This window comes from Callionymus lyra, chromosome 3 (assembly GCF_982586985.1).
Source record: "Callionymus lyra chromosome 3, fCalLyr1.hap1.1, whole genome shotgun sequence".
NCBI classification, from domain to species: Eukaryota; Metazoa; Chordata; class Actinopteri; order Syngnathiformes; family Callionymidae; genus Callionymus; species Callionymus lyra.
Genome location: NC_141820.1, coordinates 16,737,668 through 16,762,967, shown reverse-complemented (window position 1 = coordinate 16,762,967; position 25,300 = coordinate 16,737,668). Strand labels below are relative to the sequence as shown.

At 39.3% G+C, this 25,300-nt stretch overlaps 1 protein-coding gene across 2 annotated transcripts; it reads left to right on the top strand.

Moving 5' to 3' along the window:
- The first annotated feature begins 3,694 nt into the window (after positions 1 to 3,694).
- gnptab (N-acetylglucosamine-1-phosphate transferase subunits alpha and beta) lies at positions 3,695 to 25,201 on the top strand. 2 transcript variants are annotated; one of them, XM_087786631.1, is made up of 21 exons: positions 3,695 to 3,953; positions 4,353 to 4,438; positions 5,893 to 6,012; positions 6,403 to 6,453; positions 6,927 to 7,129; positions 7,280 to 7,344; positions 7,509 to 7,643; positions 12,827 to 12,988; positions 13,610 to 13,789; positions 13,877 to 14,047; positions 14,596 to 14,719; positions 14,788 to 14,988; positions 15,675 to 16,522; positions 17,091 to 17,290; positions 17,352 to 17,571; positions 18,715 to 18,828; positions 18,898 to 18,983; positions 19,052 to 19,150; positions 19,210 to 19,377; positions 20,832 to 20,922; positions 24,401 to 25,201. In XM_087786631.1, the coding sequence occupies exons 1-21, from the start codon at positions 3,792 to 3,794 to the stop codon at positions 24,470 to 24,472; spliced, it is 3,558 nt and encodes a 1,185-aa protein (XP_087642757.1). In that variant the 5' UTR covers positions 3,695 to 3,791; the 3' UTR covers positions 24,473 to 25,201. The 2 variants fall into 2 exon arrangements, with proteins under 2 accessions (XP_087642757.1, XP_087642758.1); XM_087786632.1 differs by having other exon boundaries at positions 3,695 to 3,980; positions 4,333 to 4,438.
- Positions 25,202 to 25,300: the final 99 nt, after the last annotated feature.

Sequence of the window (25,300 nt, the reverse complement as noted above, 5' to 3'; positions counted from 1 at the left end):
ATGTTATATGATTAAAAAGATTACTTTAGAGGCGTGAAAGCCACAAGAGCAGGCAATGGATCCTCCGAACAGGACCGTTTGTCCACGGGTCTGCAAAAGGCACTTCTCAATCTGAGGAGATATTTTGGCGTTATTTACTCAAAGTTTATAAGTATTTATGAATGTATAATTTTTTACCTTCTGATAGTCGTGGAGTTGGTCTGTGGCCTGCTCCAGAGGGCCAGACGCCTGTAGTGGCAAATGCCTTTCACCTGGCCATCCACTCACCATCCCCTATGGCCTTGTGGCTCTTAGGTTAAGCACTCAACTGTTGTAGAAGTGATACTTTTTAATTAAATCCCCAAATTATTCATTTCCTTTGATGTTGCACATATTTGTATTGCGTGGTGATGAAATAAATCCTTTTATATTAATATTGGCAAAAAGAAGTGAATTACTTTATAATTTCTAAGGCTGTAGCTTTGTAAAACGTGTAAACGATACTGTGAATATATGAAAAGCTTCATTACAATGCCCTAATAACTGTAGAAAAACGAAAATACGATGCCTATTCTTACCAAGGAAGTTTAAAACATATAATTTCATTATTAATTTTATTCGAATTTAAATAATATAAAATCTTGTAAGATAACCCTTCCCTGAGCGTAATTGTTATTAACAGGAGACAAGAAAAAAAATCCTCACTTCGAAGGACAAATACACAACCAAAAAATAAATTATTTGTTAATAACGTATTAATATTTTTCTGGTTAAATGACTGAAATGTATTTAAAGCGGGTTTCATTCATACTGTAACGTTTGGTCCTCCTCACAATGACCAGACGATTGTCTTGCACAAATCGCTTCTTTTATTTGCAGTATTCAACAAAAAGGGTTATTGTTTTGGCCACAACCCACGCCGCTCGCTCTCAACACCACACGTTGTGGGAGGGGAACAAAAGTCTGTTAGCGGGGGAGAAGATGGAATGGAAGGGAAGGGGGAAGAACAAGAAAAGGGTAAAAAAAAAGGAGGGGAAAGGGAAATAAAGGAGAGGAAACTGATTTGTCTCATTTTTAGTGAGCCCCTTTATATGTTATTGACCATTTTTAACAACTATGGGCATTATATTTAAATAATATACGTTAAGGCTCAAAGGCTCCTAAATCTGAAACATTTAAATGGTACGTATAAAAAGCGAGGAAACTAAACTAGCAAAGGAGAGGATAGTTAGGGAAGATGTTTAACCACTGATCCAAGTGTTCTTGCAAAAATAAATAGAATATAACATAATATTTCATAAGATAACATCAGGTTAGATGAAGTAGAGGTCTATAAAAGTACATAATATAGACAGTAAACCCAACTGAAAAAATATTGTATCAATACTGTGAAAAAGAAGATGGATCAAAAACGACAGCCTGTATTTAGTACAAGTACTACCATAATATTGTGTACAAGTGTAACACATACAAAACCAAATAACAACCGTTATTCAGACTACAAAAAAGAGCAATCAGAATAGTACACAATGTGGGATAAAGAAAGTACACAAACACACTGTTTTCCAGGTCAAATGTATGGAAATGGTGGTCAAATTTAAAACTGCCCAAGTTTCGATTCACTTCTGGGCAATATTCAGAAATTGTTAGTGTTTAGTTTCAGTCCTAATAACTTTAGAAAAAATAAAAAAAACACGACGCCTATTTTCACCATGGAAGTTTTAAACATAACATTATAATTTCATTTTTAATCTTTTTCAAATTTAAACAATTAAAAATCTAGTCAGATAACCTCTCCTTGAGCGTGATTGTTATTAACGGGAGACAAGAAACAAGGCCTAACTTCCACGGACAAAGACACAACCAAAAAAATAAATTAATTGTTAAAACTTGTAAATTTTTTTCTGGTTAAATTACTGAAATGTATTTAAAGCGGGTTTCATTAATACATAAGCGCGTATTGAACGTCGTTACTGACCAGCAGTAGTGTGTCATAAGTTTAGAAAACTAGCGTTGAAGAACATGCTATTTACATGACTAGGTAGTAATATAGTAAACATTAATATCTAAAAACTTACCTTCTCAAGGTACACACTCAAGGTCCGCTCTATGTGACGCAACTCCAGATGCACCGAGGGAGGGGAGGTAGATGAGCGAGCAGGGGGAGGAGTCAGGTCCACTTTGAGAATGAGTTTAGCGCCTGTGATTGGTCAGGTCTCGTAACTTGATTGGTCTAAATAATGTTACTCTGTGATCTGTGAAAGGAGCACAATAGTCTGTTAGCGGGGGAGAAGAAGGGGAAGAAGAAGAAACGAGTAAAAATGGAGGGGAAAGGGAAATAAAGGAGAGAAAACTGATTTGTATCATCTTTAGTGAGCCCCTTTATATGTTATTGACCGTTTTTAACAACTATGGGCATTGTATTTAAATAATATATGTTAAGGCTCAAAGGCTCCTCAAGGAAAGTTCATAGATGTTCTGCTTCACATTCATTTTGAAACAGCAAAACACAAACAGATTTTTTAATATATATATTTAAGGCTCAAAGGCTCCTAAATCTGAAACATTTAAATGATACGTATAAAAAGCGAGGAAACTAAACTAGCAAAGGAGAGGATAGTTAGGGAAGATGTTTAACCACTGATCCAAGAGTCATTGAAAAGTGTTCTTGTAAAAATAAATAGAATATAACATAATATTTCATAATATAACATGAGGGTAGATGAAGTACATATCTATAAAAGTACATAATATAGAGTAACCCAACTGAAAAAATAGTTTATCAATACTGTAGAAAACAAGATATATACTGTATCAAAAACCACAGCCTGTATTCAGTACAAGTACTACCATAATATTGTGTACAAGGGTAACACAAACAAAACCAAATGACAACTGTTATTCAGACTACAAAAAAGAGCAATCAGAATAGTACACAATGTGGGATAAAGAAAGCACACAAACACACGGTTTTCCAGGTCACATGTATGGAAATTATGGTAAAATTTAAAACTGCACAATTTGAAGCTTGTGAAGTTTTGATTCACTTCTGGGCGATATTCAGAAAATTGTTAGTGTTTATCATTATGATACTTATTGTGTAACTGATAATTATACATTTAGAATCAGTTAACGCAATTCAGGATTTTGTTGAGGTGGCGTACAGAGTAAACTAATCAAATATTACAAATGAAATAAATAAAGATTAAAAAAAAATAAAATTCAGTATATGTGTTATACATTCTATTCTATTATATTATATTATATTATATCATATCATATTATATTATATTATATTGCATTTTATCACATTACATTGTATTGTATTACATTGCATTACATGATATTATATTATATTATATTATTAATTAGCGCCTATAATTATAATTATGAACTGGGGATATTGGTGATATAATTACGGATAGATAAGTAAGAAAATGTCTTTTATTACTTTTAAAATTGTACATTATCTTCGAAATGAACAGAGTAATTGATTAGCTCATGCATCATACATAATTAATTATGTAAATATAAATAATAATAAAAATATCGAAAGAAATGGTTTATTTTTTAGAACTTGCGATTTAACAGGACGTCAAACAGGTCGAGAATAAAACATGCTAAACGCGCTGTTCCCCTCCTCACCTCTAGGTGGCGATACCGATTGTGCGCTACGGCGAGAGACAGCGTGACCGAAGAAGTTGGTTACGGCGTGTCACGTGTCCCGCAGTTCTGGACTGGCGTCACCTGACGAGTCTTGAGTGTGTTTTGTTTACTTGTGTGATTTCTGCGGCGTTTCCTCGGATGAATGAATGCAGCGCTATGGTTCAGCTCGGAGAAACATGGTAGTGGTCAACTCGGTGCTGAAGCTCCTTCAGCGGCAGACGTACACCTGTCTGTCCCACAGATACGGACTCTACCTGTGCTTCGGCGGCATCGTCCTCATGATCGTGTCCGCCTTCCAGTTCGGCGAGGTGCGTCTCCTTCTCTTCCTGGACCCTGTGATCCGTCTTAGTCTAGAGAGACACCGGCGGGTTAGCTTGTCGTGACACACTGTCACAACGACCCACCAGACCGCGTTTCAAATCTTCACCTTTTTAGAAAAAAGATCAGATAAAATGGTGAATTTCCTCTTGCTATCACAAACCTTTGCTAGCATGCAAATATATAACGTCATTAGACACTTTCGGGTCTCAGCCTCGACATGTTTTCATTCTAAATATTGATCTAAACCCCTCATTATATATACGCCTGTCGTAGAATTCTATTTATTTTCAGCATTAAAATCATTTAATTCTGACTTGACTTTAAACTGAGTTATCATCCTTTGTTTTTTGCAAGACCTGAAGTAAGTGACGTGCATCTTCCTACAGGTGGTGGTGGAGTGGAGTCGAGACCAGTATCATGTTTTGTTTGACTCCTACAGAGATAATTTGGGTGGTAAATCTTATCAGAGCAGGTAAGATACGTTTGCATACTGTAGTGACCTTGACACTCACTCACTCATATCTGACATCCACCACTTTCTGTTTCATTTGCGAGAGAGCTCAACATTCATTTGTGGGTCTGAAAGGTTGTCAGCGCCATCAGAATAATGGTTTAATTTAGTATTTCTACTGTTAAAAAATTAGATTTTGATTTGAAATTGCAATTATGTTGTTTATTAATGTATGTAAGTAAGTGAGTAATTCATTTGTATTTATATAGCGCTTTTCCAGACTAGGGTCACAGAGCACTTAAACAATCAAAACAAAATTCAATAAAGTATATACTTTAAAGGTCAAGATAACACTGAGAACAACACAGGAGTTCCAGAAAATAAAGGAAAAGCCTGCACGAATAATAATGTCTTAAGATGTTTCTTGAAGGAGTCAGTAGATCATCAAACACAGAGAGAGAGGAAGATCGTTCCAAAGCTTAGGAGCAACAGCCTGGAAGGATTTCTGTCCTCTGGTCCTGAACCGTGTGCGAGGAACCATCAGTAGATTCTGATCCACAGACCTCAGAGCCCGAGCTGGGGTGTAAGTCTGGATCAGATCACTGATGTAAGGAGGAGTCTGACCATGAATAGATCTGAAAGTAAGAAACAGAATTTTAAAGTTGATCCTGAAAGAAACTGGCAGCCAGTGAAGAGTTTTAAGGATCAGAGAAATGTGAGTTCTTCTACTTGGGCTTGGAATTATTGAATTCTACAATTTGTAGATGTATTAATTGATAATATTCCTTTGGGGAATGTATAGTGTATATTGAAAGGGTACTTTTTTATTTTTTTTTAAATTATGAATTTAGAAAATGTATTTTTGAATCATCGGATTGCGGCTGCTGTGTTACTGTCTTTGTCGTCTTTACCTTTTAAAGTATGTATTTTAACTGTGTATTGTTTAAGCACTTTGTGACCCTGGCCTGAGAAAGGCGCTTTACAAATAATAATCGCTTACTTACTCATGCATTATAAAAGTTCATTTTGAAAATATCGGAATTGTTTTATCAATTATTTAAAAAAAAAAAACAAATTTGACCTTTCAAGATATAAATTATTGAATAAAATGATTTAATCAAACACTTACAATTACATATAGAAATGTTGAATTATATTATTAAATCTTCAAAACTAAACATTTTAATAACACAGATAAACTCAGAAATAACTTAAACTCTTGCTTTAGCTGAACGCCAGGAGCTGCACTGCGAACCAGGTAGCACTTGGTCTTCATAAATCAATGGTATAAGAGCAGTAAGATTTACACCTCCAGTTGAGTTGAGGAAACCTTTGCACAGAATTGACCATAAATTCACGTATGTGCTTTAAAAGTGACCATAAGCTCATATCTACACTCACATGATCAAAGCAGCCTACAAAGGGATGATTCATCACTTCCTGAATAACGCATGTTCTCTTTCTCTCTCACAAAGGCTCTGTCTGCCGATGCCTATAGACGTGGTCTACACATGGGTGAACGGCACCGACACGGCTCTGCTAAAGGAGCTGAAGTTGGTTAAAGAGCAACTGGAGGAAGAGCAGAAGGTTCTGAGGTAGATGTGTTCTAAATGAATTACTGGATTGATGAGCTCACAGATGTCACAATTGTTGTTTGTTTACTACAGGGAAAGAATCAATTTCAACTTCAATAAAACTCCAAATTTTAAATCTTCATTCTGCAAATTAGACGACCTATATGAGAATTGTGGGGGGAAATCGTGGCAAAAAAACCAGCACAGACGCATAAAGAAAATGGATGACTCTACCGGAAACTTTTTACACTGAAAATCATTATCAGGATCTTCACTTCCTCATTTCTGAGGTTAAAGTTCTACCTTGGAGTACATTCTTATCACACATTAAAATCCCTATCTTGTTTCCTGTTACATTATGGTGTGGGTTCATCTCTTGTTGCTGCTTTAATGACTTGACTGTTATCACAGGGACCTTTTGGGAAAGAATTCCAGTGCAGCGACAGAATCTCCTAAAAACAGGTGAGTGTCGGCCCATTATTTTTGTCCCGTACCTTTTTTTTTCTTTTTTTCTTTTGAAATTAAATTAAAATGTAAAAATAAAATTCTTGTTGAAACATAATGCATAGCCAACAGAAAATTGGATTCATATCAGAACATGAACATGTATTATTACCTCGTATTTTTTTAGAAATCATTTTTAGAATTTTTTTCAACTTCAGCCAGAAATGTAAATTGATAATAATAATTGATTGACATTATGTGACAAAATATTTAAAGGTTAATGTCTTTCAGTCATGTGTGGTGATGACACACATTCTTTACATGAAAATGTAAAAGTAATTGAATATATGTTTGAAGCCATCTTTATATTGATCAAAAGGCGATTATTGTGACTTAGTGTTCTGAAAATAACTATATCGACACTAAAATATTGGGAAGAAGCCAACGTTTTCTTTTAAGCTTTTAGTCTAAGAGCATTTCTGTTTCCTCAGTGTGAAGCCAGAATGTCTGCTGTCCCACTGCATCGTGGCGCCTATGCTGGCACTAGATCCAGCCCTGCCTGCCAACATCACCGTCAAAGATCTTGCATCAATATCGCCGTCTTTCTCTGCTGCCAAGGAGCTCCTCGCCATGAAAAAGCCCTTCCAGCCATCCACTAGTGCTTCAGTGATAGTCTTCTCTTCACAGGCTGAAGGTCAGATGACACCCAGGCATGCAGATAAAAATGATTACATTCGTGAAAATTATTCAATATCCAATATGTGGACAGAAATCTAGTGGAATGATTGTCTAAATGTAAAGATACTGACAGAATTGCTTATTTTGATTCATGTTTCTCCCACAGCTGAGGAAGCATATTCAGTTGTTTTAAAGGAGGATCACAAGTTTTCCGTGTCCAGATGTTACTTGGTGAGTTCTTAAATAATAATAATAATAATAATAATAATAAGAGAATCATTTAGTCAGTATTTTTAGCATGCGAAAGTACTGCATTAGTTTGTTCACGGATTGATGTTATTTGACAAAGGATTAACTTGTCATCGACATTCATTTTATTATTAATTGTTTTCCAGACGACAGACAAAGAAGCTCCAGGTTTGATCCGGATGCAGACTCTGGCCTACCTCAGTGGCTTCCCTGCTACTTTTAAAGAAACAGAGTCCCTGCGAGTCAAACTGCCATCAGGCATTACCGACAAGATCAAACAGGTCAGTTTTTTAACTTTATTTATTTTAAAATCTTTTGTTTTAGTCACTAGAAGTAAAAAACGTATTTAGTGATCCAAATCAACATTTGGTTGTATCCCAATTGCAGTATTTGCTGTGGAAAAAGTAATCTAGGTTATGCTAGACAAGATTGGCCTAGATTTAGGCTACATCAAGAGACACAAAGAGACCTCTGAGGCTTTCTAAACACTGTTCATTTCAATAACTGGTCCAGAAAAGGGCCCAGACGGTGCAGGTTTTTGTTCCAACCAGTCAAACACACATGAGTTAACGAATCAGGTGTCGGCTTAAACAAGCAACACCTGACTGTCAATTAATTGATTACTGTCTACAGTCGCCTGATTGGTTCAACCGTATGTGCTTGACTGGTTGGATCCAAAACCTGCATCGTCTCAACCCTTTTCTGGACCAGTTTGACACCTGTGCAATAAAGCATTTATGTACTGAAAAGTGGTGCTATCTTTGCAACATTAATAAAAAAGTAAATTCTTATTATTAATTTTATCTGATATAATAACCACAAAAGTAGCTACTGAAACCCATTATTATTACTGAATCCCATTATTAGATAAAGATGTCTCCATTTAAAATCCCAAATAAACTCTGCACGATTGACGGAGTATAATTTTGCACATTCATTGCTGTAAAGATGATGACAGTAATATGTTAATCAATGCCCCTTTAATCACAAATATCATTTAACTAATTTAGACCTAATAAAGCTCCTGATTTGAGATAAGGTAAAACTTTATTGACTTAATTTACTTTAGGTCTCATAATTAATCTTAATAGGAAAATGATAAGCTATGACTTAACTTTGATTTTATTCTGCATGAAGATGATGATTCACTCTCTCCTTTTTTTGAATGAGTATTAAAAATTTATAAATAAAATCAATTTTTTTTTACTCTTAATAAATAGTGAATACTGTATATAATCTCTAATAGCAGACTGTCGATCGTCAATGTTTTAAAAAATGTTATTTCTCTTGTTATACTTTTATCCGCCAACAGAGGTTGTTGTTGTTACATTCATACACTTGTTTCAGTTTTAGGTCCATGAATAGTTCATGGAAGTCATACCTTTTTTTTTTTTTATTATAGAACACAATGTTGTGAAATTACTTCCATTCAGGAATAGAATCCTTCACGGTGCTAAACCTGGGCGTTTTCTCTTGTCCAGAGTTTTTGTCTGATGCTGATCAGTGTGTGTCTCTTAAGTGTTGAGCTGAGGTTTATTCAGATGGACGTTTCCCTGTAGAATGTTGCGAAAGTTTTACTAATGTGTTGAGCCTGGCTGTGTGTGAGGCATGTGGGACTGGTTCTAATGCAATAAATAACTCGTACAAAAAGCTGAAGGTATTAAAGAGATTAGTCTAAAATTAAGATTTCCATCAAATATGTTTTTAAATGTTATACAACTGCTACTTTATCAATCATGCTTCATAATATGTTTCATAACAATATTAACCCGTATATTTTCTATTTTCCACCTTTTGTTTTTGAAGGAATTGCAAAGAATGTAGTGATATATTCAAAATAGTTTTACAATTATTATTGGACTTTAGTCATAACCCAGAAATTCTTAATAAATTATCTTTGATTACGAATTATGCTTCCACACTTCTTACATCAGCGATCAACAACCTTGTTTACAGCAGGACTGGTTTAACGTAGTCATGGGCCGTCCTTCAAGGTGTGGCAGGTAAATACGATGACAATTAGATTACAATTAAAACAAATATGTAGTGCATGAAAAAATAAAACTCACTCTGATGTTAAATCAGTGCTAGGCCTTGGCTTGTTTCTCTGCTAAAATATAGTTCCATATTTTATGGTGATGGAAGACGATGACACCCCAATATTATTTTTTTTTTTTTTAAATGATGTGACCAGGACACGTTTAATGTCTAATGTTACTTTGGAAATTAAATGCTTTTCATTTCATTTTTAAACGGAATTAATAAACGTGTATTTCGAGATCATCTTCTAATCGTGTGGAAATAAAGAGTTTTTGTGACGATTAAGAAATCGGTCAAATCATTTCTGATTGTTTTACAATTCTAGTCACAAAAAGAAGGAGCAACAATGGAGTAGTTGATGTCACCATCAATATCATATGTAGGTCAACGGGTGTTTAACCTACATGTCGTCGTGAAAGCCAGTCGTTACACCGGGCGACTCCTGGTTGTCGCAGTGTCAATGCTCATGTGATAAGTGGAGGTATTCGAGCTGTAACCTAAGCTTGAGGTTCGGAGGGTTAACGGAGGAACAACTGTTTGGCGCGGCGCCAGACGGCACTTGGGAAAGGTCAGCAGGATTTCGTTGACCTTCTGCGTACCCCGATACATTGACGGAGCTACCTGTTGCACTTTTGGCTGTGATGTGTGCGCAGTATCCTCGAGTGTCGATGGTCCACAGTTGTACAATACAGGGTTTCAAGATGTTTCCTAGTTTCATCACCAGCTTCTCTAAAGAGCTGTGATGTGCAGGGTGTGGAGTCATGGATCCAGTGGTGAGAGATTGTCACTATTTATAACCCATGTTACCGCCTTCGCCATGACGATGGAAGCTGCCCCACAACACCCGATCATCTGCCCCATGACATGACCAGCTGCCCCTTTAGCTCATGCTGCTTCATTATGACGTAAAATGAACACGAGTATTTTTCTTGTCTTTTATCGCTTTAAATGACTAATTTGACATAGTTAACTTGAACATTTTTACTGCTTTAGCAAGGGTGTGACCCTCAACCCAGCAAGGGGCCAAAGTTTTAAACTCAAAACAATTTAGGGGCTTAAACAGAATGTCTCTATATTAACTTTCAATGACAAATTTTAGCAGGTAACCTTTTTCTATAAAAAAAATCAAAATAATATTAAAAAATCAAATTAAAAATAATGTACAAAAAAGATGTCTTTTAGCACTGACTCAAGACAAAATAGGTTGTAGAACATCATGGGTCCTTAAGTAACATGTATTGTTGAAAGTCTAGTTTCATTTTAGTAAGTAAGTAATGGTTATTTCTAAAGAGCATTTATAGACCAAGGTCACAAAGCGCTTTAACAATCAAAAACACAGTTAAAATATATACCTTAAAAGGCCAAGACACATATAACAAACAAAAATAAAAAGTTCTTAAGATGTTTCTTGAAGGAGTCAGTAGATCCATCAAACACAAAGGTAGAGGAAGATCGTTCCAAAGCTTAGGAGCAACAGTCTGGAAGGATTTCTCTCCTCCTGAGGCATGTTCAGGAACCATCAGTAGATTCTGATCCACAGACCTCAGAGCCCGAGCTGAGGTGTAAGGCTGACCATGAATAGATCTGAAAGTAAGAACCAGAATTTCAAAATTGATCCTGAAAGAAACTGGCAGCCATTGCAGAGTTTTAAGGATCGGAGAAATGTGAGTTCTTCTACTAGAGCAGCTCAGAATTCTCACTGCAGAGTTTTGTATCAACTGCAGGCGAGACAGATCCTTCTTGTTTAGACATGAAAATAAACTGTTTAGTATGCATTTTTAAATAATTTTTAGTATTAATCTAGAGATTAATAGTTCATAAAATCACTTGTGGACCACATGAAAGGACTTGGTGGCCCTTTCCAAAAATGAAATATTACTCAATGCTGTTGGTTATTTGATGGCTTTAGGGCATTCAAATATTGTTTACTTGTAATGAGAAAATTATTTTGTAAAAGTATTATATTTATCTCATATACAGTATATCTCATAGAATTGTATTACAATTTATAATGCAGAACAGTTTATATTTGTTGATGAAAATTATAATATATATTTTTGATAAGATTTCCCTTCTAACGGTAAACTTGACTGTTAATGCGGATCTGCCTACCTAATTGGTTTCTAATAATTCACTTTAATGTCATCTATCATCACCTCATCATAATCATCATCATATATCTTCAGTCATCGAATATCATTACTCACTGTCAGCAGGATGCTTAAATCATTTATATATTTATTTTAATTAGTCCTGCTGACTTCCACAAATGGGAGTTCACAAGCCATCCTTTCTACCCTCCGCTACTTAAAAACTAAAATTATCCTTCCATTTCGTCTGCAGGATATTAATTTAGTAACTGAAACCTCTCCGGTGTGCCAGCTGCAGATGACTTATTTACATTAACAAGCTGTGTCAGAGCGAGACCGTAAACACAACCACAAGTTGTGATTCTACCGAAAGCTGTCAAGAGCCTCGCAATCTTGAGATGGTGGATTCAATTTTTAAACCGCAAACTGCCAGTCAAAGCTCTCAAGCAAATAAGTATCCAAGCTCTGTTTTAAATACTTTTTCAGATCCAAAGCAGAGATTGTAGATTCAGATCAACTCGTGCAATGTAAACATATAGCATCTTTATAAAAGGGTAAAATCTGAGACCCTTTAATTTTCAGACAGAGAGTTTTAGTAGGTTCTTTACCTGCCACCTGTCAGTAAAATATCATCTCTGGATAAACGCATCTTATATTGATTTTTAAAGTCAGTTAAATGATAAGGTATGTTTCAGAGGATGTGGTCAGTGGACAGGCTTAGATGTGGTGTGTGTGTGTGTGTGTATCACACAACAAGCCAAACACACACCTCTGTTTTGTGTATTATACGACGAGAGCTATTATAAAAGGCCGGCAACCTGATGCGGGGCCTTGAGTTTTCCTGGCCTGACCCCCCTTGGTTTGTAAGACCTGGTTAATCCTCACCTAAAAACAGGGGCCGAGTCTGGCGGCGCACCAGCTCTATGGAGGGCGTCGTTCTCATAGGAGGGCGAGCATTTTTTCCTGGGAGGCTTAGAGTGGAGAGGAGGAGGGACGGATAGTTTGGAGTGGAGTGAGGACAGGGATATCTCTCTCGCATGCATCACATAAACGCCAGTTCCTGACATATACCCCCCCTCTACACCCCCTGCTTAGAAGATGACATCACACAATTTTCCAAACTCTCACCCATCAACCCCTCAAAGCTATTCACTGTTCTACATCCCAGCCATAGCTCATAGTTCAGAGGTCGCCCATCACTTTGACTTGTTATTTTTCCTAATGAAAGAAACATTTTCGACTCCACCCGTTCTGCTTTTACGTGATGTGCACATGTCTAGATGAACGTAATTTGGTGAAGAAATAGTTAGACAATGTCCGCCCTTTTCTTTCAGTTTGAGTTGTACTCCGAGGCCAGCATCGCTCTTCTCCACCTGAAGACCCAGCAGGACTTCACGGATCTCAGCCAGCAGGCCAAGAAGAATTTGACCATCGACGGCAAAGAGTTGACCATCAGCCCCGCATACATGTTCTGGGACCTCACCGCCATCTCACAGGTGCAACTTCACCATATTCTTTAGTCGAATGTCGTATATGACAGACACACACAGCTTTTAATCCACTCGTATGGAAGTACATCAGTTCCATCATAATATTGAATGGTTGAGTGCATTTCAAATGTTGCAACTTAAAATGGTTATATTAAACATTTTTTTCGAAATACATCTTGGTTTTTAAATAATGAAATCCAACTGTTATATGTTATACGTTTTAAGATAGGTAGGTTTGTTTTTGTTAATTATTATTTGAATTTTGAAAGTTTGATTCTTATAGTTAAAATATAATATACTAAATACAGTTGTTTTTTTTATTCATAGTCGTTAAATGTAATGCAAAAATGTTGGTATCAACCATTCATTATGATTCCAAAGCAAAACTATTGGCTGGGGGCACTTTATACCAGCATTTTTATATTGAATTTAATTCTATGAATAACATTTATTGCATTCCAAAAATGTTTTTATTATTATAATAAGACTATCAAACTATATGTGTAAAAACAAAAAAACTTCTCTCATTAATTTATCAATATATATGACTATATTCAATATATATTGTCCAAAGTATTGCTAAGATGGTCACTTTGCATGCAATGTTGACATTATTTGGCTTGACAGTCCAAACAGGATGAAGACGTATCAGCCAGTCGATTCGAGGACAACGAGGAGCTTCGCTACTCCTTGCGCTCAGTGGAGAAACACGCCCCCTGGGTGCGACACATCTTTATCGTCACCAACGGGCAGATTCCCTCCTGGCTCAACCTGGATAGCCCGCGGGTCACCGTCGTCACACACCAGGTAACGTTTTACCGTTTACAAGGATTATACGTCTTTTTACCCTCGGCCTACTTCAAGAGATGGTAAATGTTGTGATTTGAATCTCAGGACGTCTTCATGAACCAAAGCCACCTGCCCACCTTTAGCTCTCCTTCCATTGAGACCCACATCCATCGCATCCCCGGACTCTCGCAGAAGTTTATCTACCTCAATGACGACGTGATGTTTGGTAAAGATGTCTGGCCTGACGACTTTTACAGCCACTCGAAAGGTCAGAAGGTAAGCGGCCGGAACATTACATCTAGTACGACCCCCAAATGCAGAGCTCAGCATAATATGGACGGGGCCACATGAGGCCCTTAGACTTTGCAACCAAGATAAGGTCAAAGTAAAAAAAGAAAGACTGATGTATAAAAATCCAAATTTATTTGTTAAAGTTCTTTGTTAGGTCTTTTAAATTCTTACTCGTTTTAATTTGTCCATTTTGTAAATATATCAGATAATTCCCCCAAAAAAATGGACAAATGTTTTTTTCTTTAAATAATTAATGTTATATATCATTTTTTTTGTATAAGTATTTGAGATTATTTTACTTTATTTTCGATATTTCTATTTTATTGTAATGCATTTGATAGATGTATTTTTAAAATATTAAAGTGTTCATTTCATTTTAAGCACCTTTTCTTCGTCCCTCCTTTTTTCTGGCTTAACAGCCCATGGTCACAGTACGTATATAATGTGACCCCTAAGGAAGTTTGCATGTCCTATTCATTGTCTCACAACCTGGAGACTCGAAGCAACATTTGTCTCTGACCACTCTTCACCAGGTGTATTTGACTTGGCCCGTTCCCAACTGCGCTGAGGGCTGCCCGGGATCGTGGATCAAAGATGGCTACTGCGACAAGGCGTGCAACAATTCCGCCTGTGACTGGGATGGAGGAGACTGCACAGGTACACACATCTGTGGGCACAACACGTTTATGTTGTACACAAATAACTTCTGACCTCTGACACGACAGGAACAGCAGCCAACAGTCGCTTTCCGGCCGGCGTGGGTGTCGGGGGTGGAGCTGGAGCCCAGATGTGGCAGTTCGGTGCCGGTCTGGGCGGAGTCTCCTACTGTAACCAGGGTTGTGCCAACTCTTGGTTAGCAGACAAGTTCTGTGATCAGGCCTGCAACGTCCTCAACTGTGGCTTTGATGTGGGAGACTGTGGACAAGGTACTGATTTAAAGAGTTCATGTTGCATTTTTATTCATTCTCTGTTGATTCTGGAATTATTTTAACGTTGTTAAAAGATCCAAGTCATAGAACATACTTGTTATCAAGTACAGTAGTGACTGATGTCAAATGAATTGCATTTTCTTCCCAATTGTTGTTTTGGCCTCCTTCATTGTTTTATTGAGATCCTTTTTATATATCTAGATTGAATTATTATTATTATTTTTTAAAAGTCATTACCTTTGTTTTGATAATATAGTTCAATGTTAAAATGTTAATATTGCAACCATGATTTACTAAAAGTTCGATCAAGTTGATCGATAATCTTTTGGTATTGTCTGGTTGCACTCTTATACCAACATGTTAATATTGAGTTTAAAAGATGTTGAAATATTAAATGAATTTTTTTTTTACTATTATTATAATTGCAACATCACACTATGTGTAAAAGAAAATTAATATTTCAAGTGATTTAATACAATTATATATAAAAAAAATGTTAATATACAAATTATTTATTTAAATTATGCAATATAAAAATGTAATTCTTATATAGAAATGATTCAATTCAATTCTATATTTAAGGAAAGTAAATGCAAGTATAAAAACCAACAGTAAATTGAACAAATCAATATTCTAATGGAACTGGTCACCTTCCATACCTTCTCTGTGATTAATCTTTCCAGATCGGTTTGGAGAACTGTACAAAGTCACCCTGTTGAAAAGCCAGAACACCTACACACTCCCAGTAGGCGAGCTGCGGCCATATTTCAGCTTCAGAAAAGTAGCTCACAGGATTTCCGAGGCGCACGTCGGCGACAACCCAGTGGTGCGACACACGTCTGTGGCCAACAAGTGGAAGACCGTCCACCTGCTCCTGCTCCCCGGCTACAACTCTACCAACATCCAGTACAATATCACCTTCCAGAAAGAGGACGAGACCGAATTCAACATGATCTTCACGGTGGTCGTCGACACACGAGAGCTCCCCAAGGTCAACACAACTCACACCCCGAGCAAAGAAAGCAACAAGGAGCCAGAGACAACAACAACACACGAGCCAACCATAGTTTTCTCTGATGTCCCAGAAGCAAAGAGAGGTCCAAAGATCCTCAGGAAGGGAATCAGTGACCCCACATTTGTCAAGGTTCCGGCTTTGAACGAGTCACTGTTGCCCGATGTGGTGCGGGCAGAGCTACACAAACTGGAGGAGAAACTTCTAAGCGGCGACATCACTGTAAAGGGTTTCAACCTCACCAAGGCTGAGTTGCTGAAGTCCTACACTCACTCGAGTGACAAACCTGTCCTTCATCAAGCTCCAGATGAGCAACTAGACACTCCCAAACATTACACCGTCAGCCCGGTGATTGTGAGGCCTCGGGCGTTCAAGGTGTTGAGCAGCATTTCCAAAGGCAAGAGTGCCGAGAGTCAAACGGGCGCAGCACCAGTGGGGAGGAGACTCCAACACTTCGTCTCTGCTGACCGAGGCTTCCTGCCCTGGGAGAGGAGGAAGTACTTCCAACCACTGCTAGATGTGTGTACCCCTGACTTTTTTGACCATCTAATGAAAAGAGCCACTAAATAATAGGCGTGTGTATTGTTAAGAATATGAAGATTCGATATGTATCACGATACAGGGGCAACGATAAGATGGTCTGCGATACTGTAGTAACAAGGATATATTTGTGGAATTGTCGAGTACTTGACTCTGGTATTATGGAATCTACAGACCACTTGACTCTTGACAAAGTTGCTACTGCTTTGAAACCAAAATATGTCCAAACATCAGCTTCAAAAGCTGCTGGAGTCTAATGTATCCTCTCGTCCTTAGGATTGCATTGTTCTTTTAGCTTCTGCATCTAGTGACAAAAAGTTAATTTGCAAAACAAAAATTAAATCTGTGAATGTTAATTGTAAATAAGAAATATATATTTATACTTTATTTGATACACAATTTATGTATATTTAAACCATAAAAGAACTATGATAAAATTGAAATATAACTCTTTTTTCCCCCAAACCTCTACTAGATGACTCAATATCAATACTTATTCATTGGATATCTTCTTATATTGTTAATTATAAAGTCACCGTGTACGCAGGAGGAAGAGCGTCTGAAGCGGGAGCTGCAGTACAAGAGCGACGGCGCCTCCACTGGACGCAGGCTGGCGGACACGTTTGCCGACTCGCTGCGCTACGTCAACAAACTGCTTAACGGTCAGTTTGGCTTCACGTCCCGCAAAGTGCCTGCACACATGCCGCACATGATTGACAGGCTCATCATGCAAGAGCTGCAGGACACGTAAGTCTCATTATCATTTTTTTCACGGATACAAATTCTTACATTGATGGTTTTCCACAAGGTTCCCGGAGGAGTTCGACAAGACGTCAGGGCATCGCGTGCGCCACCCTGAGGACATGCAGTTCGCCTTCTCCTACTTTTATTTCCTGATGAGCACTCAGCAGCAACTCAACGTCTCTGACGTTTTTGACGAAATCGACACGGACCATTCGGGAATTCTGTCGGATAGGGAGATCCGGACTCTTGCCACCAGGATTCATGAGCTCCCCCTCGGCCTGCAGGTCCGTAACAGAAACGATAAGACAATCATCCAATTCTTCAACGCATTCTCACCTACATGTTAGAAGCTAATGATAAACTTTAACCGTTGTGCGGCCTCCGGTTCAAGGTCAACAACCTCCACCACTGTATATGTATTTATGTATTTCTGGCAGTCGGGGAGGTCGTTGACACAGGGACAACACAAGGGATAACACAAATGCATTTGTTTTCGGGACTCTAGGTCACCTTGACCCTGAGATAACACAAGGGATTTGAGAGGAATTATCATGGAATATACCAAATTAGAACTATGTATAAATCATGCAAATATGATACAAACCACTTAAGACGTTTCTTCTATTTTCTTTCTATTAATCTTGTCCCCTACATCAATTATTCTTGAAAAAAAAGAATGGGGGAAAAAATAAGTTGATGCTAAATAAATAAATGGATTTAAATAGATTGAGGCACTTTAAAAGTTGATTCTTAATGTCTGTTCGATCTTTGTGTTAGTAAGTAAGTAAGTAAGTAATTTTTATTTATATAGCGCTTTTCCAGACCAGGGTCACAAAGCGCTTAAACAATCAAAACAATATTCAATAAAGTATACAGTATACTTTAAAGGTCAAGATAAAATTGATAACACAACAGGAGTTCCAGAAAATCAAGGAAAAGCCTAAACAAATAAAAACGTGTCCATTTGTGTGACCTTGTTTGACCTTGTAACATACTTTTGATAATTATTTAAGTTATACTTTTAAAAATAGACTCACATTTGAAAAATCTTATACGTACTGTGAAGGAAAAGTTATTTTTTCGACAGTTTTCTTAGGTCACACAAGTGAGTTCACTCTGAGGATAAAACGAGAGACAGATTTAAATGATTCAGCAGCTGCTAGGAAATGTTGCTTGGGAGTCCTTGATTACTCCCAAAGTGAAGGTTTATCATTGTTCTGTCAGATTAGTGAAGATTAGGAGGCACCAGGAGTTTCATCGGCGGTGCCAAGAGCCATTTCGGTCTCGCATCACAGGACTCAATTTAATCCCTCACAGTTTGTTTACGATTCATTTGATTAATTAGTCAATTAATCTTGTCGGGTCACTCTTTGCTTGGGAAACAAATGATAAAAGAAGTGTTTACCAGTATTTTTTTTTTTTTGTAGGACCTGACTAGTCTGGAGCAGATGTTGATCAACTGCTCTAAAGCACTCCCAAACAACCTGACCGAGCTTCACCATGTCAACCCCACTCAGGAGGCCTACTACGACCCCAGCATGGTGAGCTCAAATCAGCTCAAAAAACATTATCTAAGGGATTCAAATCATTGTAATTGTGGGTGTCCACAGCCTCCTGTCACCAAAGGCCTCATCCTCAACTGCAAACCCATCTACGAGCGCATCCAAAAAGCTTTCAAAGACAGAAACAAATACCAGTGAGATCCAGAATGATCCTGTGCTAGAAGCTGCTGCTGCTGCTAACCTTTTGCTTTTTGTGGTTTAGGTTTGAGATCATGGGGGAGGAGGAGATCGCCTTCAAGATGGTGAGGACGAACGTGTCCCACGTGGTGGGACAGCTGGACGACATCAGGAAGAACCCCAGGTAAGGAGTCGGTCCAGATGTGTGAGGCTGAGATGAAGTAATGCCTCTGTGCTCAACAGGAAGTTCATCTGCCTGAACGACAACATTGACCACAGCCATAAAGATGCCGCCACAGTCAAAGCTGTGCTCAGGGACTTCTACGAGTCAATGTTCCCACTGGCTTCACAATTTGAGCTTCCCAGAGAGTATCGCAACCGCTTCCTGCACATGGACGAGCTCCAGGAATGGTATAATTGACGGCCAGAGTTTTCACTTTAATATTGCGTTTGAAAAAAAAAGAAAATTGCTTTTAAATCATATTTTATTTTTATCGTAATTTTTTAAGTTTAAACTCTCAAAGCGTGTCTAAAATATATGTATTTAAATGTACAATAATGCAAATATTCATAAGTGTTTTTTTTTTCATTTTTGTGTTATAATTAGACTTTTGGCCGCTAGTCATTACATCCTCTGCAGCCAGAGGAACGATAAAATCCTGCCAGATCCTGGTGAAGACTGGGTACAAGAGGATACAGTCGACTCCATTTGGACATATTTTGGTTTCAAAACAAATGACTTTGTCAAGAGTCATGTGATCTGTTAGTTCTGCAAATCCAGAGTCAAGTACTCAAAAATACTACAAATATATCCTTGTTACTACAGTATCTTTAATATATGGCATCATTGCCCTTGTATCGTGAGACGTATTCCTGTCAATACACACAACTAATGATACATTGTAGATGTCACTCTAACAAAATGAGGCTAGTTTTATTCAAGAAACAAAGGCAAATATTATAAAGCAGAGAGAGACATCTAGTGGCCTTTCAAAATGAAGACACTGTATTATGATACAAAACTATTTCATCAAGGCCTTTGGATTTGACCCAGAGTGAACTGTGACTATTCATTATCTAATAATAATAATAATTTTATTTATTTAGCACTTTTTAAACCGTAGTTACAAAGTGCTTTAATAAAAGCAAACAAATACAGTTAAACAAGACACAGTCAATTAAAACAGAACAGGAATAAATCAAGATAAAACAACACATATTCCATTCAAGGAAAATATTATTAAATAAAATGATAAAACACTGAGTAAAGGCCCATTGATTAAAGGTTAAGAGGCGTGTTTTTAAAAGAAGGCACAGACTCGGCCAGTCTTATCTCCTCGGGCAGGCCGTTCCAAAGTCTAGGTGCCCTGATGGAGAAGGCTTTGTCCCCTTTTGATTTTAGCCTGGACTTTGGAACATCTAACAGGGCCCTGCCCGACGATCTGAGATTGCGAGCCCGGCTCATAGGGGGTCAGCATGTCTGAGATATAAGGGGGAGCCGGACCACAGCAAGCTTTAAAAGTAATCAGTAAAATTTTCGGGGGCCGTGGGGAAATTTAGGGGGCTCCGGTGGGTTCTACTGAGCGATCCAGCTCCTGCTCTCAGGGGGGGTCCAAGCCAGTTTTTCTTTGACGTGCTAGAATTAGAGCAGCTGCTTCAGACGGCTGTAAGATGTTTGCAAGACCACCTCAGTGCTAATCCTGCTCCCTCTGTCTCACTTACGAGAGTGACGGACACATGCTGATAGCAGATGTCACCTTGTCGCCGCGGTGACGTGCTGTCCTCCGAATTCTGCTGACTTCTGCCTTGCATCACATTGCGCGCCGTCACGTGACCACCTCTTAATGTCAGTTTTTGTGTTCCAGGCGACTGTACCGAGACAAGCTAAAGTTCTGGACACACTGCGTCCTGGTGACACTGGTGATCTTCACGGTGATGTCTTTCTTTGCAGAGCAGGTCAGTGCACACACACACACACACACACACACACACACACACACACACACACATTTGCTGCCCCTCTACATGCATCTTTAGATACTGCAACTGTCCATCACGAAGTAAAACGAACTCAAGGCCCGGAGGAAAAATCTGTTTCATGATGATTGTCCCGAAATCAAAGTAGAACAATGTTCATGTTGGTGACCTTTAAAATAGCCGGTGTTTAAGATGCAATACCAATAAAACTGATGGATATGTCTGGTAAAAGAAGAGATCATTAAGATGCACCTTCTGCTTTCACACTGCAACAGGGGTTTTGGCCCACACCTCCGTTCAGATCTTCTTCAGGTCCTTGTCGCTGGGAAATACAGACCTTTTAGTTCCCTCCAAAGACTTTCTATTAATGTGTCAAACTCTGAGGCCTGGGGACTAAATCTGTTGCCCTGTGTGTCTCTGGTCGTTGTCATGCTGAAAGCCACAGTCAACGACCTATATTCAATGGTCTTACTGAAGCAAGAGGCTGTTGGCCAAGATCTCGCGATACATGTCCCGATCCGTCCTCCTCTCAACACGCATTTGACTGCGTTTCTTCAGGTTGAATTTGACCTTCTTCTTCCTCCGAACAAGGCGAGTTCATAAGTTCAGACCGAACATGGCGAGTGAAGTTCAGACCGAACAAGGCGAGTGAAGTTCAGACCGAACTAGGCGAGTGTAATTTAGACCGAACATGGCGAGCGAAGTTCAGACCGAACTAGGCGAGTGTAATTTAGACCGAACATGGCGAGTGTAATTTAGACCGAACATGGCGAGTGTAATTTAGACCGAACATGGCGAGCGAAGTTCAGACTGAACTAGGCGAGTGTAATTTAGACCGAACATGGCGAGCGAAGTTCAGACCGAACTAGGCGAGTGTAATTTAGACCGAACATGGCGAGTGTAATTTAGACCGAACATGGCGAGTGTAATTTAGACCGAACATGGCGAGTGTAATTTAGACCGAACATGGCGAGCGAAGTTCAGACTGAACTAGGCGAGTGTAATTTAGACCGAACATGGCGAGCGAAGTTCAGACCGAACTAGGCGAGTGTAATTTAGACCGAACATGGCGAGCGAAGTTTAGACCGAACTAGGTGAGTGTAATTTAGACCGAACATGGCGAGCGAAGTTCAGACCGAACTAGGTGAGTGTAATTTAGACTGAACATGGCGAGCGAAGTTTAGACCAAACTAGGCGACTGTAATTTAGACCGAACATGGCGAGCGAAGTTCAGACCGAACATGGCGAGCGAAGTTCAGACCGAACTAGGCGAGTGTAATTTAGACCGAACATGGCGAGCGAAGTTCAGACCGAACTAGGCGAGTGTAATTTAGACCGAACATGGCGAGCGAAGTTTAGACCGAACTAGGCGAGTGTAATTTAGACCGAACATGGCGAGCAAAGTTCAGACTGAACTAGGCGAGTGTAATTTAGACCGAACATGGCGAGCGAAGTTTAGACCGAACATGGCGAGTGTAATTTAGACCGAACATGGCGAGCGAAGTTTAGACCGAACTAGGCGACTGTAATTTAGACCGAACATGGCGATCGAAGTTCAGACTGAACTAGGCGAGTGTAATTTAGACCGAACATGGCGAGCGAAGTTTAGACCGAACATGGCGAGTGTAATTTAGACCGAACATGGCGAGCGAAGTTTAGACCGAACATGGCGAGTGTAATTTAGACCGAACATGGCGAGCGAAGTTCAGACCGAACTAAGCGAGTGTAATTTAGACCGAACATGGCGAGCAAAGTTTAGACCGAACATGGCGAGTGTAATTTAGACCGAACATGGCGAGCGAAGTTTAGACCGAACATGGCGAGTGTAATTTAGACCGAACATGGCGAGCGAAGTTCAGACCGAACTAAGCGAGTGTAATTTAGACCGAACATGGCGAGCGAAGTTCAGACCGAACTAAGCGAGTGTAATTTAGACCGAACATGGCGAGCGAAGTTCAGACTGAACTAGGCGAGTGTAATTTAGACCGAACATGGCGAGCGAAGTTCAGACCGAACTAGGCGAGTGTAATTTAGACCGAACATGGCGAGCGAAGTTTAGACCGAACTAGGTGAGTGTAATTTAGACCGAACATGGCGAGCGAAGTTCAGACCGAACTAGGTGAGTGTAATTTAGACTGAACATGGCGAGCGAAGTTTAGACCAAACTAGGCGACTGTAATTTAGACCGAACATGGCGAGCGAAGTTCAGACCGAACATGGCGAGCGAAGTTCAGACCGAACTAGGCGAGTGTAATTTAGACCGAACATGGCGAGCGAAGTTCAGACCGAACTAGGCGAGTGTAATTTAGACCGAACATGGCGAGCGAAGTTTAGACCGAACTAGGCGAGTGTAATTTAGACCGAACATGGCGAGCAAAGTTCAGACTGAACTAGGCGAGTGTAATTTAGACCGAACATGGCGAGCGAAGTTTAGACCGAACATGGCGAGTGTAATTTAGACCGAACATGGCGAGCGAAGTTTAGACCGAACTAGGCGACTGTAATTTAGACCGAACATGGCGATCGAAGTTCAGACTGAACTAGGCGAGTGTAATTTAGACCGAACATGGCGAGCGAAGTTTAGACCGAACATGGCGAGTGTAATTTAGACCGAACATGGCGAGCGAAGTTTAGACCGAACATGGCGAGTGTAATTTAGACCGAACATGGCGAGCGAAGTTCAGACCGAACTAAGCGAGTGTAATTTAGACCGAACATGGCGAGCAAAGTTTAGACCGAACTAGGCGACTGTAATTTAGACCGAACATGGCGAGCGAAGTTCAGACCGAACAAGGCGAGTGAAGTTCAGACCGAACAAGGCGAGTGAAGTTTAGACCAAAAAGCTCTATTTTTGTCTGATCACACCTTCTCCAATTTCTCCTCTGGAACATCCAGATGGTCTTTGGCAAACTTCAGACGGGCCTGGACATGTGCTGGCGTGAGCAGGGGGGCCTTGCGTGCACTGCAGGATTATGGCGTAGTGTGTTGCTTATGGTTTTCTTTGAGACTGAGCAAAGGTCAATGACCAGCTCCTGCTTTGGAAAGGTCGGAGTCTCTTTTATTGAGTGTGAACAGGTGACTATTTTACAGGTGAATAATACATGTAATTAGTGGATAACAGGGCTTTTAAAGGAAGTTTGAGCAATGGTCTACTGAAGTAAAAATACTTCTTAGTGCAAAGGTATCGTAAAAGAAAAAAGGAGTTAAGGTCCAGCAGAGGGCGGTCATAGGCTGCAGTGGCCCGCGGAGAATGTCCACCACTGGGACCAGTATTCCCACTGGTTTAATGTTTGTGTCGGCTTCTTCTCTCAACTTTTTTTTTTCTTAGTTTATTTATCGGAGTGAAACTGAGACGTCCTCCTTCAAATATAAACTGTCGGCCTCTCGCGGACCTATTCAATTTCCTCCCTTATAAACACCTACTTTATATTTAATGTGGTTTATTTAACTTTGGCAGCTGATCATGCTGAAGAGGAAGCTGTTCCCAAGACGCCGAGCCGCCCAGGACATCAACCCCGAACGCGTGTGAGGAGCGACGAGCCTCTGTCTGCTGATGGAACGTTCAGTCCTGTGTGTGTTTGTGTTGAGGACGAGACGGCGACGACACACAACGATGGGACGACGCTGATCAAGAGCCGCCGGGAAAAGGTCCGTCTAGGTTGTCTTACCTCCGCCGGTCTCCCAAAGTGACACTAAAGACCCCCCGGCGGCGCTGCTGCGGAGCCCCTCACTCACATGTCCTGCCAGGACTGTGAAAGTGTCAAAAACGCAGGACCATGGCACCGTGTCTGCATTTAAGTCCGCCCGTCAAAACTGACGGCGTCTGAAATGAAGAATAAGTGTGTCTTTATTGTTTGTTGCTCGAGACGTGACGACGGGCGCAGTGGAAGTTTCACATTTTTATAAAGAAATCAAGAGTTGACTAAAATATTGCTTGAATTTGCTGCACAGTCGCTTTAAATTAAACTTGGATGTATAGGAATAAATAATTGATGCGTTGTCACTCGTGTACGACTCTGGAAACTTGAAGTGCCTTCCTTTTTGCATTCCTTTTTAAGATCTTTGTGTTCTTGTTGTCGTGTGGGGATTTAACAACAGGACTTTTATTCATGTGGTACTTTTGAGTGTGTTTTTTGTCGAGTGACGCTGCAGCCATGTGGTCTCTCGGCAGACCCACTCCTGTCTGAAATTCAGACCCTGGACATGTCTTCTAATTTATTCTCATCGTGGTGAAGAAATAAAACTCACTCCCAACGCTTGTCGACTTCTTTTTATGAATGTTGTGTATTATTGCTGCGGGACATGATGCAGGGTCTTTATTTTGAAAGACCATTAAACCACTTTGTAATCTTTCTCT

Bases quoted from the DNA above. Each gene is read 5' to 3' on its own strand.
- gnptab (XM_087786632.1), top strand. From the start codon at position 3,788: ATGAATGCAGCGCTATGGTTCAGCTCGGAGAAACATGGTAGTGGTCAA. The intron at 14,989-15,674 runs GTACTGATTTAA...TAATCTTTCCAG, and splicing joins TGTGGGAGACTGTGGACAAG to ATCGGTTTGGAGAACTGTAC. The intron at 19,151-19,209 runs GTAAGGAGTCGG...TGTGCTCAACAG, and splicing joins GACATCAGGAAGAACCCCAG to GAAGTTCATCTGCCTGAACG.